The 26,372-nt window shown below is 42.7% G+C and overlaps 1 protein-coding gene across 3 annotated transcripts in view; it reads right to left on the minus strand.

Moving 5' to 3' along the window:
• PHKA2 (phosphorylase kinase regulatory subunit alpha 2) overlaps positions 1-26,372 on the minus strand; it is a 52,287-nt gene extending 25,915 nt beyond the window's left edge. For 2 of the 3 annotated variants that reach the window (XM_075429092.1, XM_075429091.1), the window contains exons 1-19: positions 26,153-26,372; positions 20,524-20,682; positions 19,124-19,171; positions 18,469-18,637; positions 17,567-17,649; positions 16,846-16,926; positions 14,976-15,074; positions 14,504-14,650; positions 14,217-14,270; positions 13,538-13,660; positions 11,421-11,516; positions 9,932-10,039; positions 9,143-9,221; positions 8,071-8,205; positions 6,296-6,405; positions 3,423-3,567; positions 2,837-2,915; positions 1,779-1,942; positions 956-1,129 (exon numbers count right to left, since the gene is read on the minus strand). In XM_075429092.1, coding sequence (XP_075285207.1) covers positions 956-1,129; positions 1,779-1,942; positions 2,837-2,915; positions 3,423-3,567; positions 6,296-6,405; positions 8,071-8,205; positions 9,143-9,221; positions 9,932-10,039; positions 11,421-11,516; positions 13,538-13,660; positions 14,217-14,270; positions 14,504-14,650; positions 14,976-15,074; positions 16,846-16,926; positions 17,567-17,649; positions 18,469-18,637; positions 19,124-19,171; positions 20,524-20,682; positions 26,153-26,230 — 2,131 coding nt within the window. In that variant the 5' untranslated portion in view covers positions 26,231-26,372. The remainder of the gene's footprint in view (positions 1-955; positions 1,130-1,778; positions 1,943-2,836; positions 2,916-3,422; positions 3,568-6,295; positions 6,406-8,070; positions 8,206-9,142; positions 9,222-9,931; positions 10,040-11,420; positions 11,517-13,537; positions 13,661-14,216; positions 14,271-14,503; positions 14,651-14,975; positions 15,075-16,845; positions 16,927-17,566; positions 17,650-18,468; positions 18,638-19,123; positions 19,172-20,523; positions 20,683-26,152) is intronic. The other variant, XM_075429094.1, reaches the window with a different exon arrangement.

The raw sequence follows: 26,372 nt of genomic DNA on the forward strand, positions 1-26,372 counted from the left end.
CTATTCGGAACCTTACCTCCTTTTGCAGGCTTGCTCCCAGAGCTTCTGAGATCAGCATGTCAACGGCTCAGGTGCTCCACAATCAAGTGATACCTCTTATGACAGCCCATGCCTCAGAAATCCTACAGCCCAATGACCTGACCCTGCTAAGCGTTTTAAACATTTTAACAGGCAGTATGTGGAGAAAATGGTCTAACTGATATCATGATTAAAATGATAAGCTAAATGCAGACTAATGCTCTGCTGACTTTGTATGCTGAATTCAGTAGAGGATCAGATTACGTGGCACATGAAAAACAGGAGAAAAGACTAACAAAAAAGCTTAGAAATTATTTATTTACACCAAAGCTAAGGGAAGCCCTCCCTTAGCCAGGGCATTGAGTACTACATACCTACATATAGAACAATGCATGTGTTGGAATCTATTTACAAATTCAGTCAAAGCATTATTTTGGTGTAAATCCTCCAATTAGTCTATTAGAAATGTAGCACAATTAGGAATACTGTCCCCCTTCTCTACTCCATCTGTTCTTACAAATTTAGAAAGTACATGTGCGTACTCATGTTCTTCTGGCATTGAAACATTTCATCACAACTTCATTAAAATAAGAAAGTACATCTTGTCTGTCTTTGTATAAAGACAAAAAAACTAAATTCCCTGACTCAGGTTCTAAAATCCTATCCAGCTGTGAAGGTGTAGCAGTTTTCATAACATTAACTTTGATTAAATGTTACGATTCATAGCAGGTTATTTATGTATATGCTAAGACAAGGGATGCTGTGGGAACACAACAGTAACAGCTCCAGACGCATTCTTATTTCTTGATAACCACAACCAACTTGTGCCACTAGTTCTTTTCAAAGGGCAGAATTTTGAAATACTTGAACTTATCCCTTGTAGCACGTCAAACAGGTTTTTTGTTACTATCACTAAATAAATAATAGGGACAAATACCTGGAACCTCCAAGCCCTTTGTCTTGGCCATTATTGACAGTATCTCTTTTGTGGAATGGTTTGCACTGAATACAGGTGGTTGATTCGCAGTCTTTGAAGTCGGAGGCAGGTATGACTTCAGTGCTGTGCTCTGCAGGACTTCATTTATATACTGATCCAGCTCATCCTGGTTTTCTAACGTGACATACATAAAAGAAAAGGCTTATTAAAATCATAGTTTACCAGTGCTTTCTTTTTCAAACGCACCGCTCTATCCTTGCTTATACAGAAAGGCACACAAAAATGCAAGCATATCATAAGCAAGAGATTTTTAAGCTAAAGAAATTAGCAAGAAAAAAAAATTAATCAGTTTTTGACATTTTGCAAACAGTTACATTAAGAAGTGGGTTTTCCATTTGAAATAAAGTAAAAGGGTTTTCAACTTGCTGGTAGTCCACAGATCACGGTTTGGATTTGATGATTTTAAAGGTCTTATCCAACCTAAATGATTCTCTGACTATCATCTCTTCCACCCAAGCTCTTCTCTATGACTCCTTGCAGTCTCTTCCTCCCTCTAGCCTCTTCCACACACACTTCCACCTGCCGACTCTTCAGACTCAGCTTCAGTGCAGCAGTTACTGGTCTATGCCATACTACGAACACAGGAAGAATATGCAAAAATTCCTTCTCCAGATTAAGTTATGCAGGTACTGCCCTCAGACTGATGCATGAGAAACCTGAATAACTGTCAAGTGTGCACAAAAGAGGCTCTACATTGTAGGCAAACCCCGGCTCTGCTGATAGAACTTGTCAGAGAAAACAATTTGAAGTGAAAAAACACTACCTTTTTCATAGAAGTCTGCTGGATAGCCTCCATATTCACTGTCAGGACTATTACAGCCTTCATTAGGGTCATCAAACAGTTTTACATCACAGTCTGGATCCAGGAAGCTCAGATACGTATGAAAAGATGTTGTAAGAAATTCTGATAGTTTGCCTATCTTCACTCTGCAAACAGGAACGTGTGTCAAACAGCATTAACATCTACCATTCTGATACTGATTAATGCTTACTCAGCTTTCAACAACTCCTCCAAAATTTATGAGACCTACTGTTAAATCCACCTTTGGTAACTACAAAGCAGCAGATACTGATACCGAGAAAAAAATGCAAAACAACAGTTGCAGATCCAACTGGGTTCTTACTGCTCTAGCTACTAATTGAACTTAACCGTGCTACAGTAACACCTACAGGCCTAACTCAAAGCCGAATTATGCAGGGTGCTGTATGTTTATATGGAGAGAGACCCTGAAAAAAGACCTAAACTTCAAGAATAATGCATGAAAAACTGGGGCTGAGAAGTTTCCATGAACAGCAGTATCTTTTCACAGAACTGCAGTGCTGCTAAAAACCAGAAAGTACGTCTGATCGTCCACTGATTGAGAGAGGGCAAGCAGAAAGAGAATAGGGGGGTACTGTGGTATCATATCAAACATATTCTATATGTAGATGAATGGAATACATAAGCTTGCAAGTACTACATGTAACTGATGTTTAAATATGTCCAGGTGAGAGACGGACAACCGCTGCGAAAGATAATTACTTCTCAAGAACAGAAACCCAGCCAAGACCAAGTTTTTCTGCTTCCAAAGGTCTGGCATTTATTTTTCCTTATCCACTAATAACAGTCAGAGGTGGTACACCTTCCGGGAGACAGATCTTCTCCATTGCATCTGAGGTCCAGCTACCATCTGATTGCCACATAATATCCAAAGCTGAAACTTCTTTCTCTGCAGAGCTCTAGTACAAGGTCTGTGCACTACCACAAATTCAAAACTGAGCCTTGTATAGGATTTAGTTAAAAAAATCATGGAGACAATTGTTTGGGGGTTCTGACATTACCTTGCACCTCCAAAATAACCATCCTCTAGTTTTCTTATGGTGGCAAGAACTGCTGGATGAATGTCAGTACCATCATCAACTAAAAAAGAATAATGGAACAGTTGAAGCTTACTAACACATTCTTAAATTATCACGTCCAAAAAAAGTGGATTACTGGGTGTTCCCTACAAAGTAAGTCAGACAAATTTAAAACAGAACCCACAACTGCTATCAATACTAGCTTATTCAAAAACCCCAAACAAGAAAGCAAACAAAAGACAACCTCAAGACAAGTTCTAAAGGGATTTCTCAAGACAAAGACCAAGCCACTCAAAAAAAGTTCCAAATGGATTTCTATCAAATTTCTTTGGACAGAAATAGTACAGAGATGATGGGGAGATGCAAGGATATAAAGGGAGAGTAAAACCAAAATGAAATATCACCATGTCATCCAAATTCAGCATACACTTGAGAAAGTTAAATTGTACTACTGATGTTAGAACTCAGATGTTGAAACAGTCATGCCACCTGTCTCCTCTCAAAGCGACTTCCATCCTACTCCCCTGCAGTAATCTACTCCGCTTGAAACAGAGAAACTTAAGTTTACCAAGCATTGTGTGGGTGATGGGAAACGTCAGGGTTGGTCTCCCTGTCATCCTCCAACAAGAAGTGAGGTAAGCCAGCTCTGTCTTGAGCATCTCCACAATCATCTGATTGTCTAGAGCCAGATAGAAGTGATGCTGGTCAGTAAACTAGAGAACAGAGAAATACAGCATATGAGTAGCTGTCAGTGGTCTCATTCTCTTTTTCCATTTCATCCCTTCAATCATTCACAAAAGCCGTATGAGCTATTCTTGACCACAACACAGACTACATGAATTAAGCTAACAAGGCCTGCGATTGTGAAAAAAAAAAACCATGCTTGTGCAGAGTCTGTTTTTTTTACACGTGTAGGCTGACCATGAAAGCAGTAAGCCATACAGATAAAAAGTAGACAATCACACCCATGAAGCAGAATCTTCCCTATGATCAATTACAGTAACCTATGATCTGGAAGACGGAAGTCCTCTAAATGTGGAAGATGAAGTTAACAATAGCAACAAAACCAATAAATAGGCTTAAGTGCACACTGGGGACTAGTAACTGTATGTCTCTTGGGAACTATCTGAAAGTCAAGCAGAATACAGAAACGCTGGCAGTTACTGTGGAAAAGAGGTACATTAACTGTACAACTGTGAAGTGTGCTGTTCCCACTACAGAGGAAAGCCAAGAACCACAGTAACAGACTATTATGGCTACTTCAGGAGCTGGAAACCAAAAAACGATGGACAGACAATGAAAGTATGTCAACAAAAGTTAAGGAAGCACATAAGTCTTGGGCAGGGGTGGAAAAAGGAGTCTGCAATGTAAAATAAAAATCAATTAGTACGCCACTTAATGGTCAAGGAGAAAACATCCTGCAAACTGATCAGAAGTAACAGGAAAATACAGAAACTGTAGGTCCATTAATAAAGAAAGGAGGTAGGAAGAGAGGACACAGCCAAGCTGAAGCATTCAATGCTGTTTTTACTGCAGAAGAAAAGTAGTGAGTTATGACCTGTAATACTACTTTGAACAAAGCAATAGGAGTCCAGCCCGAGTATGGGAAGAAAAGGTTAAAGAGCACGTAAATTCAAGCTGGCAAAACCCTGAGAAATTACTTCATAGAACTTAAGGAACTAGCCAAAACAATCCCTGAGCCACTCCCAGTTACTTTTGATAATTCAGGAAGAACAAGTCCAAGAAATCCAGAGAGAAGCAAACACACTGCCCATCTTTAAAAAGAAAGAGCCAGGATAACATAGACTGGTCAAGCCTATTTCAGTGCCTGAAAGCACAGGAAAACAAAGCAAATTTGAGACTGCCAAGATAATTACAAAATGATAAAGCAAGATGGCTAAACAGACATCGGCCAACCAATCTTGGCAAACCAGTCCAATTTCCTCCTTTGGGAGCAACTAGATGGTAGGTACAAGAAAGTGGCTGACATCTCGCAACTTTTGCAAATTTTCACACTCGTGAACTGAAGAAAAAAAACATATGAAGAGGTAGAACTGCTCGAAAAATTGTTCTCCAAAGGTAGTTATTAACCACTTCTTCAGGATGAGAGGGTATCTAAACAGGGTCAGCCTTTGCCCCATAGATCAAGGTTTTCATTAGAGAACAGGATGAAATACAAACTACAAACCCACAAAATTTGTGGACATTACTCAAGATCAACACAGATGAGTTAACCACTAACCCCAGGAAGGTGAAATTAAACATTAATTCTAGTCCTTCAAAATCAAGTCAGGGGGAAACGTCTGCCTACAAAGTACAATGGAAAGTGTTATGGAGGTTTTAGTCAAACATAGAATAAGCAGGAACTGTCAGTGTGTTTCTGATGCAAAGATAAATGCCATTTTGGAATATATTAGTAAGTATGTCCACACTTGATACACAGCAAGATTTCAGCTGGAACGTTGGTTCCTACTTACACAGCAAAATGAGGACGAAGAGACATTTTGGAGAAAAAAAAAAAAAGACTCTAAGTATTTTTTCCCTAATTTGCAAAAGTGAAAACTGGTGCAGGGGAGCAACACAACAAATAAACAATCTGTTACAAAGCTGCTTGTGATCAATTGACATGAGGAAGAATAGGAAGGGAGCCACATTATTTGCAGTGAATCTGATGTTGTTTGTATACCATGAAGCACTGCAGAAGCCATCTGTGGAGTCCAGTGAACATCTTCCACTGGAATTTCACTACATTAGTGAAACATCTGTGTAGGAGGGTGTGAACATTCTTTATCCTGCTCCAATTGCAGGTATTTAGAGTAGGTGATCTCTCGGTCTTCTAGTACCAATTGCTAGAATAACTCTACAGGAGTGTGTCATATTTCAGTAAATGTATAAATAAGAGCCATTAATTCTGGTAGAATCCAAACTTCCAGCTACACTGAAAAAGGCACTAAACAGAAAACAATGACAGAAAATCCCTTTCTCAGCACTATTGACCCTTTCAACAATATAATGAAAAGACTATACCTCAGTCTCTTGGAGGTTACAGTACTTGGCACGCTTACATGAAACTAAATTTTCCATCAAAGCAATCATTAGAAAGGCATATTAAGTGACCCACTTCTGGAGAAACTATTTCATTAGCTAGAATGTTGGTTTGGGCAGAGATCAGTAACAACTTTGTACTATTGATTCTATTGATTTGGTGTGCTCTCCTAAGCCAGAAGCCAAAGCAGCCAGGCTCTGTATGGCAGAAGAGAGATTTACCAGCTCTCCTAACATGCTGATCATCCACACTCAAGAAAAACACAAAGCAAAACACATCTGCTTTATCAGCCCTACTCTACCTAAAGCAGTATGACACCGCCTAAAAACAAAGTGCTTCACTAATGATTAGCCATTAAGCAAGCAGTGATTCCTCTGTCAGCTTTACATGCTCACCTGAGGGGTAAAAGCAAATATTTGATTTCTTATCACGTACAGCTTGGAGGTACCTAACACTCCAATGTGTCTGTGTGGCCGTCCACTTAATTTCATGCTCATGTTCCGGCCTGTAAAGCAAAGAGAATGAAAAAAAAGTCTCACCTAACATTACCTGTGTGGTTTTCCACAACAACCATTTTGGACAAGGAGATCTACTTCATTCACATCAGCAAGGCAGAAGACAGGTAACAGCAACATGCTATAGACTGGTGAGTTTTGTAGCAATCACCAATATTATACCTAGAGTTCTTCAGAGGCCTGATTAAAAATAAAAATTTTGCCTACACTGATCGTGGGATTTGGTGTTTTAATTATAGTCATTGCTCAGCACCCAAAGCTTCCCCACCAAGGACAGGAGCTACGACCTTTCAAAAACAAGGCCATCAACATAAAACAAATTGCAGTGCTTTCACTGCAGAACCTTAAAAATTCTTGCCCACAGAAGGCTAAGTCCAAATACAAAGTACATCCAAATACAAAGATTTTCATTCATCGGGCTAATAAGTCACACCTTTCTCAGTAGAGCTTATTAGCAAATGATCCGCACTGCATCCTTCGCTCCAGCAGTTAGGAGCTGACTTGAATCTGTCTGACAAGAAACATGAGCCAACCAACCATGTGCCTGAAAAAACACCACTATGAACATTCCCAAATTAATCACTGTTAAAAACAATACACCAATGTGTCAAATCGTCCTACTCACCCCAACTAGTGAAAGCAAGCTATTATGAACTGTTACGAAATAAATGTAAGTGGCAGCAAAGCCCTGCAAATGTCTCATTTGTTAAAAGTTCTTCGTGATAAAGAGACAAATTATTTCCCAAAAGCAGCACAGGCAATTTCCCTTCTCCATGTAAAGGGCACACTTTCTAAGACTTATTTGAAGGCCCCCTTACTTCGGATGCTTCTAAAAAACTTCCTTTTAAAAACAAAAAAATAACCAACAAAAACTATCACAAGAACAAAAAAAAAACCCCAAAACCCACCCCATGAACAGCCTCATACTCTCCCACCATTATCCGTAACCAAACTGCCATGGGAACATGCTTCAGACTGGCAGAGAAGCATGATATGGTTCCCTTTGTCCACATTGCAAAGGAATCTAGCAGTGCTGATTCACCCCACCTCGATTTTACTTTGTAGTAACATCCACAGTTTCGATTCATGAGTTGCTGGCATGCTTGAAGTAGTAAAACTAAGTTCAATTAGGAATACATGTAACAAATTTTCCACCAAGACCCCATTCATTCCATCAAAGATTATCAAGAGAGACAGTTATCAGAAGACTTTCAACTTAACTAGAACCAGTAGGAGTTTGGGGGCATTTATTTAACACCCAACCACCAGACTGAGGAAAAGAGGCCTCTAGGAACACGGCCGAGGAACTGGAACCTATTTAAAGTCCTGTATTTAGAAAAGTCCTAAAGGCTTCTGAGTTTGCAGCAGAGGGCTTCAACAGCTCAACTCAGCTCAGGGTTGGAAGGAACATTAGCAAGAACGTGACAGCCTAAAGATGCTTCTAATAGCAGCACATAAAGACAGAAGTTCTAATTTTGTTAAGCTTCTTTGCACAAATGCTTCTTTTTTTTTTTAAATCAAAGAAATTGATTTAAATAAAAGAAGTTTAAGAAACTGACACAGTGTGAAGCAAGAAAAACAAAAACCAAAACACCGCCCCTAAAAAGAATACCTTGCACAGCAGTAGAGAGAAGCTTCCACGTTCAAATACCTACCCAGCATGGTGTAGAGATTACTCAGGATGCGAGCTGGCTGCACTCTGAGAGGATGGATATCAGCAATGCTCTGAACATTGATTCCATGGTCTTGCAAGAGATTCTTAATTTGATTAGATTCTGCCAAAACAGTTACTGCATAACAGAAAACAAAAACACTATTAAGAACCAATGTTCTACTCTCTTTAACTGAGGTAGGGAGAAAAAAAAAAGCCCCGAAGTCAGAGGAATTTACGGGCCAGGCCCTGATCTCACCTCTCGTCCTGCTTAAGGTTTTGCCCATGTTAGGTGGCTTATTAGTTTGGGACTAATAATTCAGTATTCTTCCTTGCATTATAAATACTTGTTAAAGAATGTTAAAAATAAGTAAGCACTTCTATTTCTACCTGAAATAAAGCACTTCAGAATAACAAGATGCCACCCCCACGACACACCAACAAGGGGTAAACAAGCACCTGCCCAGGTCACGGTATCATTGACAAAGGCTGCTCCTGATCAACAAGCCGGTTGCTTTTCCAGAGCAGCAGAGGCCTTTGAAAACCCTTTAAGCCCTGATCGGCTGGTGTTTGCCGTCTACTTAATTTTCTGGTTTTGGCTGTTCCTGCACTGACTAAAGCAGCCAGTCCCTCCAGCAGCCAAAAGACAGTCCTAAGTTTGGCTGCCTCACCGCTGCGTATGGAGATCCTTCCGACTCGTTGCTTTCTGGTTCCTCCAAAAAGGGGCTGCACAGAAACCTAACTAAACTGACCTGTCTCCTGTCAGTCCTCTCTTTCTTGCTAGAATTCACCAAGATTTACCTTTTCGCTACAAGATTGCGTGTGCCACTCTCCAGTCCCTGACGAGTCTTAAAATTTTAAGAATTATTTTAAAAGTTTGTTAAATCTGATCTTCCCTCCTGGAAACAGGCAGCTAGGCAAACAACCCCTCTTTCCTTCTCACAGCAGCATCAAAGCATCTACGTCCCATGCAAAAATCCACATTCTTTTTAAACATGTCTTTCTTCTCTCCTGTACATAGGGACTTTGCCATCACATGATCCAATTCACCCAGAACGTTCAAAAAACTCCCTCACCTTGTACCACAACATCAGGTTTAAATCCAGTGGAAAATCTCCTGCTTAAGGGATCAATTTCACCTGCAGCAAGAAATCCCTAGCATAAATGCAAAAGAAAGAAAAAAGAAAGGAAACAAACAAAAATTAAGCAAAAGGCTTCTGAAGACATCTGGAAGAAATCCTAACCAATTTTCGTACTTTATCAGGAGAACAGGGCTTAAACCTACCCTGTCCACTAAGTAGTGCATTCAGTAAAAACAATGGCTGCAATATTTTTCAGAACAACAAGAAAATGGTTATGACTGACACTATCTGCACGTTCAGATTTCCTATTTTAGAGTTGCAGTAACTGACATTATTTTGACAGGCCAGTGTTGTGGTTGTTTTTTTTTTTGTAGCTCTGCAGAGCTATTCAGTGGCTCCTTTAACAAGTCCGTGGCTAATATGGGACAACTCTGTAGGCATCTTATGCCACAGAGCAAGGCATAGACTAGTGGAGCTGAAACAGTGCAAAATCTTAGCTCTGGGACAGCCAGGTCAGCCTGGGCATATTCCTCCAGCCTAACCATATATCCAGTCCATTGACAACTTATTCAGCTTGATTAGAAAAAGACAATTGCATATCTATATACAAAAAAAAAAAAAAAAAAAAAAAAAAGCTCCTGAAACCATCCCTCCATGGTTCATGTACATGTTTCTACTGGAAATCACATTGTCCCCTACCTGACAACCAAATTGTACTTAAAACCCAAGCCATCTCAAAACAAAATGAAATACAAGCTCACCTACCACACAAGAAACAGTTACCTCTGCTAACAGGCAGCTAAGGATATACAATGATTGGCCCCAAAGATGAGGCAATTTTCCCACTGGGATACGATCCACTGAGTGAGGATTTTCATACTCCTCGTCCACCTGAAAACAAACACATAAGCAAGAAAATTACCCTAAAGTTTTGAAGAACAATCAATAACATGCAAGTATTTAAAAAAAATATGGTCTATCATCTACCCTTTCTAACCTGCCATTATTACTGACATCAAGATCTCTTGGTTTTACTTTTGAGGCTGCACATTTTCTGGGACAAGAATTATGCTTTCTTTTCATACACCATCCCACCCTTTAAAGCTGGAGGTTGAATGGGGACTCTGCATGCAATTATAGCTTTGGCATTAGCACTTCCCACTTCTTCTCACCATTCCTTTGGTGCCTTCCCTCTGGACAGTTTGTAGGTAACTGTGTGTCTGCTTCCTAATGCCTTGCAAGATGACACTTGAACTTCACTGATGTTTACCTAGCTTCCTGAAGTAAAGATGCTTTCCGAAAATGAAGGCTATTCTACATTTCCTGTGTTAGCAAGAATGGTCAATGGAAAAATTAAGAGTAGACTCTTAATAATTTAGAAAAATTGCCTTGGTATTGCTGTATACAGATCTCGAGGGCAGGGGAAAAACCCTCCTAGATAACACCTTTACCATAGCAATTTTAAAATTTATAAATGACAGGCCAAATCTCCCGTTTATTTGGCACGTTCATCAGATCAACATCATAACAAAATTCACAAGGCTCTGAACTCTTACACGCATGTTCCTACTAGGAAGATAATTCAGTTCCCACATCAGACCTGCGAGCAAGACATCAGCTGTCAACACTCCCTGCCCAAACTCTGACCAACCCAGGAGGCTCCACACCCTTAGTGAGAAGTCTGGAGTGGGAAAAGTTGTTTGCAGGGAGGGATACATAGGCAAATAACATGGAAGAGCACATAAGCTCGTTTGAGTTTCTCTGTCACAATGGGAGAATGAGGTAAACAGAAAGAGCAAAGCGGAGGGGAAAAGAAAAAAACCAAACAAAACAAACAAAAATCCCAGTCCAAACCCTAATCCATCTGAAACTTGTTTCTCTCTTGCATACAAAGAAAAGAAAGAGCACAATCAATCAATAGATTAGAGAGGCAGAACAATCTATGCTTCATTTTGTCTCTAAGCTTCAGTTCCTAAGCCAGCATCAGCAAGACATATATTTAAAAGTACTATGAGGATTTAAAACTTTAGACCTGCTCTAATACTTCTGTAGGCACCCAGATTCCCAAGTTAAAAATGTGACTATTTGGAAGTCTAAAGTTTGCCACTTCTCAGCAGGAGCTGTGAGAGGTCTCCTAGTTTTTAAATAATGTGCAGTAGCCTTTTATTATTGCTGGTTTAGATTTATCAGCTACGGGAAAACTACAAAACCAACACTCACGCTGATTATCTGTATTTTACACACTGAAGTGGATGCTGCATTTTTACAATACCTTTTCTGGTGGGACTGCATACAGCTCAGGCATTAGCACTATTCCATTCTTCTCTCTAATAAGTATTCCTTCCAGAGCCTCTCTATACTCTTGTACCTGGAAATATTTTTAAAAGAGTGTAAGAATTCACATTACAGTCAGCAAAACAGAAACAGTAAAGTTAAAGTTTTAGTACTTTCCAATAGCACTTTTCTGATGAAAGTTCATTTTTAAAAAAAAGGGGGTGGTGGTGGGCAGAATCGTGACTTGCTGACGGGAGATCGGGGTTCAAATTCAGAGACTGCTCCAGCATCTCAATATTATCAGCCTCAGAAACATGAACACACATCTTCAATCTATAACACACTGCTGCAGAATAAAAACTCAACTTATTCCTATCAAGAAGTCACTGGAACAAATCCTACATGAAATTTGCAACACGTGACGATGCAGTGACATGGATGTCAGGACTGCCAATATCCATAAAAGTGTAAGATGTATAAATTTTTAGCTTCCTACCATACATATTTGTCTATGATTTTCTGAATTCTGCTTTGCAGGATTGGGAAATCTGTTTCTCTTAGCTGATTCACTTTAAAATCTGCCCTATGGAATACTTAAAATAGATTTAAACTGCTTAAAAAATACCTAAGTTAACTGAACAGAAAATCCTCTTGCTCTTGTGTTGTTAGACAACATATTATGAACAGGAATACCAGACTGATACAAAATAAAGAACATTTAATATTCTTTTCACCAGCTGGCTTATTTTGTTCTATTTCTTAACTATCCCATTCCAACTTTTTACTTGCAGAGAAGACATTTTCAAGCACTACCAGCACCTGCCTCTGAAATCCTATTTCTGCTATACCTTTCCAAGTACAGTGGACCACGCATGGTAAGGTACCACAGGTTATTATTACGGTACACTGGTATTTTCAGTATCCTGTCCTTCTCCACTCTGTTTGAGCCCTCAGAGTGCTTATTTTTCCTAACAACTGCTGTCATTGCAACCACTTCCTTGCAGCAGTAATTGCAGAACACCAGACACTCACCTGAGTGTCCCAGTGACTCACCAGCTATGCTTAAGCTGTGGGAATCGGAAGCAATTGCCTGGGCTGAGGATGCCCTAGCACAGCCTACCTGCACAACATAAAGGCAACCAGGTACACACTGTCCCAGATCATTTTAGAGACTGCTTCATGGTATTTTATACATGGCTCAAGTTTCAGTAAACCCTGATTTTTTTCCCCATCACTAAATAATGTAACTTCTCCCTCCGCCAGATTTTTTTTACTGTGTTCAGGAAAGCAACCTACACTTCTAGTGTAAGTATTTCACTTGATTTACAACATCTGGTACAGAAAAAGGGCTTTTTGGTCTGAAATTCCTCACTTTGTTTCTAATGCCATTTTATTTTTTAAGGCATTATGTTTAGCAATCCCCTGTCCCTCTGAACACTAGCTGATTTTGTCACATGTATTTTTTTACTCCCTTCAAGCCACCAATCTACGGAAGTCTTGGTATGAATACCTGTAGTCCTGGCTACTCATCACTCTAATTCCCCAATACGCTTCAGGTGCCACTATAAACTTTGGAGGACTACAATCAATTTAGCTCACCTGACCAATGGATGCTTGACACAGTAAAGGCACAGTAAAGGGAATCATCAATTAATTTAGGAAACCAGTGAAAACAAAATGGGTCTTCATAACCCAATCCCAAATCTTCCTGAATGTACAAAAGGACTGAAGGTGCTATGAATCTTGTTCTCAGCAGCTAAGCCACAGAGATGGGGGGAAAAAGAAGCTTGTCTCATCCTGCAGTAATTGGGAAAGGGCCATCACAGCTAGCAGTAAGATACAACCAGGCAAATAAACCCTGTTTAGTTCAATTTGACCACACCAGCTAACACAGCCACTCAACCCAGCGAGAGTGCAATGAGGCCTCTGCGTGCACAGCACTGCAATCTCTACCGTATCACAGACTCCCCAGGAAGACAAGATTGGCTGAAAACTATGCTTATCCTGCTGATGGGGTATCCGAGTGACAGCCAAAATAAGCATGGAGTAAAGCTACGCAATACTGTGGGTCAGTGGCTTTGCATTTCCATTGAAAGTAATTTCTTCTTTCCTCACCTGAATTTTGTCCTCATTAAATACTCCATCAATTAGGAAGTATGTCCAGAATACTGGCCACTCGCATTCAATATTCTCAAAGAGCTTGAGCTCAGCAGGGTCATAGTGCAGCCTGCTTGGATCCTAGAAATTCAATCATACTTGTTTAGTCACAGTGCTAAATTAGTCACTCATATGCCCATCAAAATGGTAGCCTATTTTGTATGAGTAATTAAAACCAAGAAACCAACAGAACACCAGAAACAGTTTCCATGCAGCTTCTTGACTTCTTTTTCACATCCAATCTTGAACTCATTTGATTGTTCCCCAGACAAATCAACCCCTTCGAGTCTATGAATCTAGGTGTCACCCAAATAATCTTGTGTCTGCCTCAGCTCAAAGATATTTTGGGATGCCTCAGAGACACTGCTTTCCCCTTAGGCACCATAAGTATATGCAAGGGTTCATTCCTTACAGAATTATGAATTAAGTTCTGTTCTTAGTAATTGGCTTTCAAACCCCGAGTTTTCTTCAGATACGTGTCACTTCAAGGGTGGATACCTGGATTACCTCCAAATCCACTGAGATGTCTTAACAGCGATACAGAACTTTACCCCTTCATGTAAAGGAGACAAAAAAAGTCTATAAACAAGAGATAAAACTCTTCCTAATGTCTACTGAAAATATGTATCAGAAATACCTCTCTGGGTGTCTTGTAACCATCTCGGAGAAAGCGACAGCAGCCATAGCGGCCCTGTAAAAACAGACAAAATTATAGAAAACTTCACACACTGTTCTTCCCCACAGACTAGCATCAGCACAAAAGTATGTGCTGACTTTTAAGTGTCACCTAGGGATTTTCCTGGCTCTCTTCCATGAACTGATGCACAAAGTCTGGCAACCCTTGTTTAATTAGGATTTTTGGTTAAGAAAGGGAGGTTCTGCTTCTCTTTCCCTCTGGAAAATTAAAATAAAGGAAATCCTCACCTGCAGTTTGGATATGATTTCACTCTTGGTCACATTAACAAGGTTTAGATCCTCCACTGCAAAAGCCGGGTAAGAAATAATAGAGAGAAGGCCAGCATCTATCTCCTTTGACGTGGAAGCCCTTGGCAACATGGAGTATAGAATAGACTGAGCAAAACAGGAACAGAAGAGAGAGATGTAGAACAATCTGCCTACTTCAAAAAGACTGTGTCAAGTGCAAATGGAATAGACTATACTATTTGCAAACTGACAGAGAACTCACTGCATAATTATTTTTAACTGTGTTAGCACAAGAATGCTTCACAGCACTCACTTTCACATGATCTACTAGAAACAGGGTGAACAGCATAGTCTGAAGCCATCCTTATTACAGTAAGTTCTTGGTTCAGTTAATCAACATTTCATTTAAAAACAAAAGGGAGAGTGTGTTGGGTTTTATCCTAGCAAAGGAAACAGAAGACTAAATTTTTACCTGACAATGTTCTACTTCATCAGGAAGAACGTGAATCACTGATTTGTGTCCTCCATGAGCTCCAAAAAGATCCAGTTCATCAATTGCTTCCAAAGCAGCCTTCAAAAAAAACCCAAACAACAGCCCAAAACCATTAAATACCTTTCAAGCCACGTATACACCCTAGCACCTGTGCTTATCCTTTGAAGGAAATTACATAAGACAGAAGTTTGCTTCACATTCTTCATCTTTAAAAGGAAGCTTGGCAATATTTTAGAAAAATGTCAATATCTAAATACTTAGTAATAAATGCTCCTCCTGTACTATATTCCAAAACAACCCCCACATTCAGTGGCCTTTCACTCCTCCTGCCTGAAGGGCTGCTCAAGGCGCCCCAGAATCAGCAGAAGGCAGTGCCCAGAGAGGAGAGCATTGCCATCTCGCTGACACTATCACTTCCCAACGGAGAGGGGAATGAGACGTCAGCTCTCTCCACAGCCAACCAGAACACAGCATGCTCCATGTCAACAGGTGAATTGCCACATTTCGTACCTCTTGGTCACAACGCATTTCCTTAGTGAAGACATTAACAGCCCAACCACCGACTCCACTTGCACACTCCTACTTTAACCTAGCAGGCCACAAAACCCGGCTTTGAAGAAGCGGGGTGTGTAGCACCACGCAGGGAATGTGGTGGGACGAGAGCAAGGACCAGACAGCCAGAGCCAGGCTAGCAGAGCCTTCCTCCGAAATGCATATTCACAGGGTTGCGGTGGCAATGAATGTTCCTCTGTGCCCATTTCTGACGCTACAGAGAAGATGCAGGACAAGCTCTGACAAAGGAAGGACCACACAGCACAGCTTGCCTTATCTCTCTGCAGAGGGGCAAGGGTATTTTAAGAGTGTGTTTAGAGGGAGACTACCTGAGGCAGACTAAAAAAAATAGCATCTACCTCACCCTCTGCAGCAGGGCCTCCAGTGTGGCCTCCCAGCATCCACCTTGAACGGCACTTTTATTGCACTCAGAGCCACAGAGCAGCAAAGCTGTGCAGTGCGTCCCGCAGATCATCCTGACACCAACGAACCCAGAAGTCACTCAAGAGACCACAGCAACCCATGTCAGACTGTTCAGCACAAAATATCTCATGCTGGACAGCTAAGCAATAACCTCCTCCACGGATGCTGCACCATCGCTGTTCATCTAAACTGTGGCCAAGACCAGTAATTTCCCCCTCTTGCAGCCACGCAAGATCTTGGTAACTAATAAATCCTGCTGAAATGCAGCTGCACCTTTGACCTTAATAATATTTGGCTTCTCTCTGTCCTCCAGACACCAGGTAAAAAGGTAGTTGTCAACTACACACTTACATTTATGGTCTTCTGAGCTTCATTTAGTATCTCTGTGATCTTGTGCTATGGAGGAACCAGAAATATCCACTTTCTTTGAAGTACATCTTTACCCATTTTTTCTCTCCAATTACTTATGAATAATTTCCTAAGACTGATATTCTGCTGTTTTCCACAATTTACATCTGACTTAATCTTACTGTGAAAACACCACATATAATACTGGGGCTGGAGAAATAAGAAAGAGGGACAGAAAACCAGAAGCTACTTTATGAGACTGCACCTCACGGCATCTATCACATTCATGGCTCAATGAATCTGATACCCTTTCTGCAATCCCCAGAACAATTGTGCTGAGGTTCTTAACGAAAGCCGTTATGACAAGGATTTTACACTAAAAAATACTCACTCACACCCAAACAAAAATTCTTATACAAGTTAATTATCACAGTGGTCAAGAAGACTATGCAAAGGAAGACATCAGGTTTGACAGAGCCCTTATGACAGAACAGTCAAGAAGGAGGCATCAAGAAGACATTCTCACTTTGGCCATCCCTACGGAGCTTGCGTTCAGTTCAGGGATGCCCTGGTTTGTCTTATCACCACGTTCCCAAATTCCATAATCCTGCAACAACAACATCATCAAGAAAAAACTGGCACGATTACATACAAAAACAATGTTTTCCATGCTCGCTCCACAATAAAACCAGACTCCTGCATGAAATTAGTTTATTTGCCTTAAAAAAAAGAAAAAAAAGTAAGAGGAAGAAAAAAAAAAAGGGCTCTAAGTCTCCAAAGAGCCCCTCCTCATGTTTAAAGAGTAGCACATAAAAATATGCCCCAGCAGGATCGGGTCTACAGTCATGAATCATTGCCTTCACAGAACACACAAAGCCCTTAATCCTTCCCCCTGTGCATGCTTCTCCCTGTGCCCCTTCAACTCATCACTTCCCAGAAAGTTTGTTAGCACTTTGCTCTTTTTATAAAGCCCTGTAATGTTTTAATGAGACATCAGGAAACACTATTAATTGCCAATAAAGAAAAACTATTATTACGATAGAACAAGTACACCTCACCCTGTCAGCAGTAAATCCTCCACAGCCCTCCCACCTCCTGCAAAGATGCTGCTCAAAACATAAAGTACTGACAGATTCTGGTATCTTCTCATTGCAAAAGCAGCCCGTATTTTCCTTCTCCAAGAAGAAATAATTTTCCACCCACATCTGAGCAGTGTTCAGGTGATTTATGTATAAATTACTACTTACAGCAACTTTGTAGGCAGCTTCTATATAAAAAACAAGATTCTGAATAAAGGTAACTTCATCGAGGGTGAAGATAATACGTAACCCTGATTAAAAGAAGGGAAGAGAGTAATTAGACTGTATCAGAACTGAAATATTTACTCTTCAGTGAGTTTTGTGCTTTTGTTCTTTTGCTACCAATTACTGCCCACTGAAATCAATGGAAAAACTCATGCTGATTTCAAAAGATCAGGCAGTAAACCTCAATACTCGCTGCTGACAAAATATTTCAAACGCCACCAATACATATCATTTCAAAACCAACCAAAAACCACTCCTGGGAGGGCGGTTTCCAGCTCTGGCTCTCGAGAGCAGTGCATCCCAAGTCCTGCAGCTCTCCACCCCTCTGCCCACTTGGTGCTCTACTGAGGGACCACCACGCACCCGCTCTGCAGAGGTCAATTGCAAGGGACTCTGAGGACAGAAAAACACGTAAGGCAACAAATCCTTTTCCTCACAGGAGTGGTACAGTTGAGAAAAGCACAAGATAAAAGAGTGCCAGCAAGAAAAGGAACATAGACAGCACTAGCAGTGCCTGATCCCATGTTGCCACTCCGAGAAGAAACCTGGTTGTCCATTAGGACACCCTACGTAGTCTTCAAACACAAAATTCTTTTCTGACATGACTTTGAGTATCTCCCATACCTGTATGCCAACAGACATCCAGGGAATGGACACTACTAGTTACCATAAACATGAAATCCTAACTAAGTCACGTCACTTTTCCAGAGAAATATTACTTTCTTCTACGTCATAATTATGCAAAGGTCTTTGAAGCTAGTTACAACATTTTCTTCCTTTTTAAATGAAAGCTAGATTAGAAAAAGGGTGCAACAATAGTCAAGGCTAAAATACCTTCTGCTTACCTGACGCAGTCATCTGTGCCAAGAAGAGCAGATAAAGGGAAGTTGCATCCACTTGTAGATGCCCCCACTCGTCGTCCCCAACCACTGTGGCACAAGTCGCGGAGTTATACTTGGCGTGCAGGCAGTCTTTGGTACTTTGTGTGCGTTTGAACTTCTCTACCTTATCTACCTATAAAACACCACAAATCTCAAATCTGAAGCATTTTAGAAGAAATTCTCTGAAGTATTTCAGAATGAATAACTTCTTTCAAGCGAGGAGAAACTTGAGATCCTAATTCCTGTTACCTCACTTCAGTGTGTTTTGACTGATCAGAGAGCTTAAACACAACCCTAACTTTAGACTCCAGCTAAATCCACATCTCTTTGGGAAAGAGTAAGATGAAAATACCTTGCTGAGTTCAAATCTTTGTTATAGGTATGCATCTTTGTGAAAATCAGTTTGCAAAGGCAAAACTGTGATTTGCTACAAGCACAATCTCAAAAAGGCAAGATCAGAGTTTTGCTCAAGAGTTTTAAAAAGACCCCCCACACCACCATCTACATACAAACAAACAAACAAAATCACTCTACAGAAAAGAGACAAGAAATAGGTGCTTTGGATTAAATGCTTTGTAAATACAACACGTACTAATTCAGCTCCTACCTATGACATTACCTGTCTCATCATGCACTGTAAGAGTCCCCGCATCAGCTTCACAACGTTCTGCAGGAACAAAACAGACCAGTGACACCCTCACACAACCAGCCTCACCAGCTGTTATAAACCACATTCGAAAGTGACAAAGTTCACACCTCCGACTAACATCCTGCCAAAGGTAAAAAAATGTATTTGCCTGAAATGCTTTATATGCCTTTTTTATTTTTTTAATATACTGGTTGATTTTTACTCCCACATCCCTATCTAGGAGAATGAATCTTTTCCTAAAGACCTCTCTAAGCAGTGAAGCAACTCTCTACGGTCCTTCTATCCAGCTAAAGAAGTAAGAGTAATAATAATGATGACGATCATTAGAGCGACAGATCCAGGGAACACTGGTAGGTGACTGCAAGACATTGACATGACTGGAAAACCCATGGAGCTTCTTCTGCTCTTTATACAGTACAACAGAAAGCAGATGACTAATGTAAAGAAAGGGTCTTTAGTGCGCACAAAAAGAAGCACAAGATTTTGCCTTAAATGAAGAAACCAACCCCATCTTTTTACCTTTATTATAGCCTCAAAATACTATCATGCAAATCGAGTCAAGGCTATTCTGTTCTCACAGATCTCCCTGGTTTGAGCAGTACATGTCAGCATAAAATTTACCCAGTGCCTTCAAAACAACAGCAGGACACTGACACCAACACTCCTTCACCTCCCATTCAATCCACCTCTGTACTCTCACTTCTGAATACCCACTTTCCCAGCTGCAGATTATAGAAACTGACACCGTGAGTCACCTCCCCTTCCAACTCTCCAGCACAAGAGTCTTACCAGTTCAGAGATCGTTACCTTGTCTGGCTTGATCAAACACGTCTATACACCACATACGGCACCCGTGAGATGACACAAGTGCACATTTCAAAGATTGCTACTTTAAATGGCATGCTTCTTCTCACGGGGAAGAATGATCTAGCAGATAAACTGACACCCTAGGATCCAAGTGACCTAGGCTTGATTTTCTGCTCTGTACTATATACCTCATGAGGGATCTCAAGGTTCAGTCAGAGGCTTGTGAATCTAGGCATAAAATTTCTCAGAAGCCTAATTTTCAACAGTCGGCCAACCGATGGAAGTTTGACTGCTACATGGTTTCGTCTTGTTTATATTTTAATTCAGACATTAGCCTCTCTGCCACCCAGTTCTCCAAACCCTGCTTGCCGGAAGGCTGCCAGGAACACCGCACGCCACATGCTGCATGGATGCTGCTGCCACAGGAACAAGACACAATACTCCAAGCTGGGAAAACCCTGCCAGACCCCAGACACAGCAGTCATGCAAATGCACTGTTCAAAACCACTACCGTATGAAAAAATCCAAACAGCATAACTGGTTTACACCGAACTTTGACGTACCTGCTCGAGCTCATAGGCTTTGGCCTTATCCTCGTCCCGGTCCGCATTCTTCCGATAAGCCATCCCCAGCCCCCACACAGCAAGGATGCTGTAGATGTTGTCCCGTACCCAAGCATCTTTATGGTCCGTACCAGCTGAAAGCAGCCCCGTAACTGGATTCTAACCACAGAAGGAGTAAAGAACAAACATTACTACCTGAAATCCCACCAATTAAGAAGCACCCATTCTTTCCATATCAAAGGGTAACAAAACAAAAGAGAGAGCCAACGATGATGGCACACTGCGGCTGCTCACACTTTCACAACAGAAGTGAGGTCCCATCTTTCCTTCCCAAACTCACACAAGTGAAATGCGGAATTTATTTGAACACTTCAGGATATAAAGCTTACAGGATCCAGCTGGGCATCCTCGTCCACACAGGATTATTTGCTAAGTCAGAGAGCGAAATTCAAAAATACATTGAGGCAATAGGAATTTAAATTTTACTTATTTGTAAGGAAAAGAGAGTATTAACATTAGAAATTGAGTCTGAGATCTATTCTTCTCTCTGCAACTGGTCTGCGACATAATCTTGAGGAAGTAAAAAAAAAACACTACTTGCCTTCTAGGAAATTTAAAAAGTATTTCCATTCATTTACCTGCTTGGTTTAAGACAGCTAAAGCATGAATGCATGCAAAGTCTTTTTATACCCTCCTTTGGAAAATGTACAGAAAGACAAATTCTGATGGTGTTGAAAAACAGCACTGCCTGAAAACCAGCACACTGAGTAGTCTCCTGTATCCCAAATACCTCATTACATTTTTCATTGCATCATTAATTCCTACCACTTCACTATCAGTAATTTTTAAGACCACCTTTCTCAGCTGTATGTTTTTCACTAACAAAAAAATGAGGTAGAGAGGCAAAAGGTCAATAGCGCTTTCCAACAAATCCAGCCTTTACAGAAAAATTTAGTGAACAAAGACCAGTTGCTAGGGCTGGTGTGACGAGAGGCAAAGATTACAATAATAAAGATAAGTAAAATTTAAAAGAATACATACACCAATTTTTCATTTCTGCCACACACCGGTTCACTCCACTCCTTCCGTAGTAATCGTTAAGAAACAAGTTTTGAGAAGGAGGACCTTCAGTTACAATTTCCTGGGCTTTGGATGTGACAACTGAAAATGACACGGGTGACAGCCTGACACACGTCTGGGCACAGTCAGTGCTATTGCTATGGTTTCAATATAGCAATGTCTAGTGTCTCACTGAGTAGAAGTCTATAATTCTACTGAAACAGTCCCTCAGCACAGTCTTCACAAACCAAGTAACAACAGCAGCACCACCTAGTCGTCTATTTGATGGGGAAAGTAGCATACATGAACTTACACTTATTTCTGAACTTCAAAAGTCAAGCCAAGGATTAACACAAGACGACTGGCACAGGCTACCCAGAGAGGTGGCAGATGCCCCCTCCCTGGAAACATTCAAGGTCAGGCTGGACAGGGCTCTGAGCACCCTGGTCTAGTTGAAGATGTCCCTGCTCACTGCAGGGTGGTTGGGCTAGATGACTTTAAGGGTCGCTTCCAGCCCAAACTATCCTGCGATTCTATGAATGAAAGAGTGAGCAAAGAAAGGAGACCCCACTCCCAGTTTAGTGCTGCATCTGCGTGGTTGAAACCAGGATCTCAAAAGGCAGACAGTATTCCCAGTATTTTTAGAGTATTTTTGTTTCCCTCCCTCCCATGCAGGACAGCAAATATCTATGTACCTGCAGCCTTGGCTTGACAGAGATCGCCCACTGTCTGAGAAATTATCATTTTGGTTTATTTTTCTCCACCCTCCATGCTGGGCTGGCTGCCCGTTGCAAAATAAAAACACCTCCAGGTACCAAGATGGAAATTCTGGAAAAATGGGCCATGCGAGACATTAAAAGACCATTCAGTCCCCCAGGAGGGACCTGCCTGCCTTCAAGAGGCCGCATTAAACACATGCAAGGGCAGTTATCATGTTTTTAGTGTCTTTGGCTCCTCTACAAGCAGGTCCGAGCTCTTGGGGCATGCTGGGGCTGGCTCCCATGGACTGACAACACATTAATGTCTTTCCTCATGCACATGTAGAATGTCAGCAGAACAACACAACATATTAAGTAATATTTTAAATGGGTTTATTCTTAGAAAGTTCTTACCCTTAAAAACTACAATTATTTTCTTCTTTTACCTGCGGACACCATATGAAAAGTACAACCCTTACAAGGTGCTAAAGAACCCAAAGAAACACCGAGTGTGCTTAACCCCACAGATGTCAAAGAGATTTTAGCTCAGCAAGTACTTCAAAGCATTACATCTACACAGTGATAGCTAATTGGACTAGCAGGTCTCATCCCGCAAATCACATTGTACATACAGATCCATGGAGCAAAGAATTTTACCAGCACCCACAGACTCTGTGAGCTGAGAGCACCGCAACAGAAAGCTGATTGCTGGACTAAGACTTTAAACTGTTGTATCATGCCCAATCCTATTTTTAAGTCTATCTGCTAGTCTGGAGGCAAAAAAACCAACCCCAAAACACACCAGTTCCTACAGGGGACCAGATGCTAATAAGAACTTCAGCAATACAGGCACAAAAACAGCCAGAGGAGCAACACAAGTAAGTCCATATTCATCACCTTGCTGAAAATCTATTTAATTTGCATCTGTCTCATTGATCCATCACATGAAAACTGAAGTAAGCTCTAGCAAAGTTTGCAGATAGATTGCTTGCATGAAACCAGACATAAGACAATTGGGGTTACCCATAAATGTATGCCAGATGTGCTTTCCTTCTCGGCTCCATATGCTTTTCTCTTATAGTATCCTAGCAATACTTAAAATACATACAGACATTAAGTTTTGCTATTTTGCGGACATATCTAAAGATTCACATTTTTTCTTCTCTCATCCAAATTAACAAGTGTAATCAGCAGCTGAGAACAGCCTTCTGGTGATGGCTTCAGTGTTTGCTCAGCTGCAATATCACAGCATCCCTCTGGCCCCTGGGGCACGTGCAATAGCCGGCAGACCCCACGTCGCAGCAGGCGGGTATAACCAATGCAAGGGCACCAAACAGGAGCCAGTAGTTTGGTCTTAGCCTCCTCGTACAACCTTTACCAGGATCGCACCTATTGCTGTGCGTGCTACAGGGATTGGACAGCAGAATGCGATGCTCGCAGAGCAAGAAAACGTTTGGTACAGATCCAATCCTGCGAGATGCTGCATACGGAAAACTGTCAACCCTGGTGAGGGGTCCGGACGTGTGCTTTGAACACATGTCTGCCTGGTAGCAAATACATTCTCAATTAGAATTTGCCTCTAAAATGATGTTGATTTCGAGTGACTGGAATGAACTCAACATCAATTGCTGCCACGGAGAAACCTGACGCCAGGTGTACTAAACACCTTCTTATCAAAGCAGAACACTCCCCAGCACACTATGTGCTCTCACTGCTGCGTCCTTAGGTGACCGCCCTCCGTCAGAGCACACCAGCTGACGTGCCAAGCCCACACACCTGGCACGCTTGTGGAAGTGACGTACAAGGTCACAGCCGCACACCACACTGTGCTGAGCAGTGGCACCTCTGAAGCAGCTTGAATGCCTCCTGGCTCGTCTGCCAGGCTGCTCCCGGGCACACCAACAGCTCATACTCCCATCCCTGGCTCTGTCCTGAAAGGCACCAGGAAGGCACCAGCGCGGTGAAGCAGCAGCCCAGCCCAGCCTGCCACGGGCTATTCTGCTCCCAAGCAAGACAGGGCTGCGCATGGCCCAAAGACAACCGCCCTAACTCGCCCAAGTAAGCACTGCATCTCTTCACCCAGCTGAGCAGAACATTTTCAGTCTCCTGAAGTAGAAAACAACAAAGAGCACAGATGTAGAAAACAAAACTAGAAACCTGCCTTGCAGCATCTCTCTGGGCCCTCTTGTGGTACTTCTACCTTGCTGCTAGCCTGTGACTTGCTCTCCACACACAGGAGGGAACTTACTTATCTCCTTCCCCCACCTCTGAACTCTCCCCAGCACTGAGCACTTAGCGGAAAAGACAGCACTCAGTCATGAACTTGCATTCAAGCACTGTAAATAGCAATTACAAAATTCTGGGCCACCGGTATAAACACCCATATTACCATTAAGTTACCCTTTTTGTTATTGTTAACTATTAAAATCATTAAGGCCCAGCTTTCACAGGGCATATTTGAGCTCTGGATCTGAGAGGCTCCATCTCTCCTCTAATGGAGGCTGTTATCAGCATCCTCATCCTAAAAACACAGAAATCAAGGCAGGCACTGGAAGCCTAAGTGACTTGTCCAAGGTCATCCTGCAGACAGAAGGTAGAGACAGGAGCGCAACTCAAAGCATCTCCTGCACCCCAGTACAGCAAGAGCGCAAAATTATCTTCTCGCATTACTTCTATCATGCCCTTGCATTTGTTTCTAATGAGTTTACAATAATTAGTACACAAACATTAATTCACAGGGGTCTGGACCCTGTGACCGCAACAACAGTGAGTCACAAACATCTTACTGATCTAAGCGAATTTGGGATCCTCACCTCTTCTTTTGCTGCTTTCCAGTTTCTTGTAACTCCGAGCAACTAAGTACATTTGGGAACCGTTCTGTGCAAAAAACCATGTTGCTTTCATTGTTATGTACCGGACAGTTTTAACCGAAGCACGACACTACAGAGCATACTGCGAGTCACAGAATCACAGAATCAGTAAGGCTGGAAAAGACCTCTAAGATCATCAAGTCCAACCACACACCCAACACCACCATGCCTGCTGAACCATGTCCCGAAGTGCCAGGTCTATACGTTTCTTGAACACCTCCAGGGGTGGTGACTCCACCACTTCCCTGGGCAGCCCGTTCCAACGCCTGACCACTCTTTCAGTGTAGAAATTTTTCCTGATATCCAACCTGACGCAAGTGGAGGCCATCGCCTCTCGTCCTGTCGCTAGTTACTCAGACTAGTCCTCAGAGCCCACCCGGGTGAAGCCAGCACGCAAAGCGGAGCGCACCACGCTACACCCTCACACACACGCGCTGGCCGACAAACCCAGGGCAGGTAACGGTGTTTCCCCACCAGCCCTGACCTCTCCGTCCTCTCACCGCTCACACCGGCGGGCGGCCCTGCGCCCAAGCGACGGGGCGAGGCGGCTGCCCCGCAGCCCCCGCGGCAGGCCGGGGACACCCGAGCTGGCGCTGCCGGACACCCCTCGCAGGCCCCACCGGACTCCACGGCCTCACCGGCACGCACACGGATAGTGTTACCGCGGGCGGCAGCTGACCGCGAACGCGTTCTGCAGGCAGCATTACTGCCTCCGAGCTCGGACTCGCTGTGTTTCCCACCTATCTCCCAACGCGCGGGGCCAGCGAGCACCCCCGAGGACCCGCACCGCCCCAGCCACCGGCGCGGAACCGAGGAGATGCGGAAAGCAGGCCACGCACCGGGCAGGCTTCCTTCCACCGGCCCCGCCGCGCTCCTTGCGTACCCAGCCCGCGGTCACCGGCCCCGGCGGCTCCGGCCGCTCCCCCGGAGGCCCTCCGGGCCCCCCGCCGCGCCAGGCGGCCCCAACCCCTGACAGGCGGCCGCGGCGGCGGCTGCCCTCACCTGGTGGCAGAGGATGGTCCGCTGGACCAGGCGGGCGTAGCCATCCAGGCGCACCCCCGAGTTGCTGCGGCTCCTCATCGCCTCCCGCTTCAGCCGGCCCGGCTGCCAGGCCCGCCCTCCTTCCCCCCGGCTGCCACCGGCCCGGCAGCAGCCGGAGATGGCGGCGGCCTCTCCCCTCCCTCGCTGCCGGCCGGCCTGCGCGGCGGGCGGTGCGCCAGCC

This window comes from Opisthocomus hoazin, chromosome 1, assembly GCF_030867145.1.
Source record: "Opisthocomus hoazin isolate bOpiHoa1 chromosome 1, bOpiHoa1.hap1, whole genome shotgun sequence".
NCBI lineage: Eukaryota > Metazoa > Chordata > Aves > Opisthocomiformes > Opisthocomidae > Opisthocomus > Opisthocomus hoazin.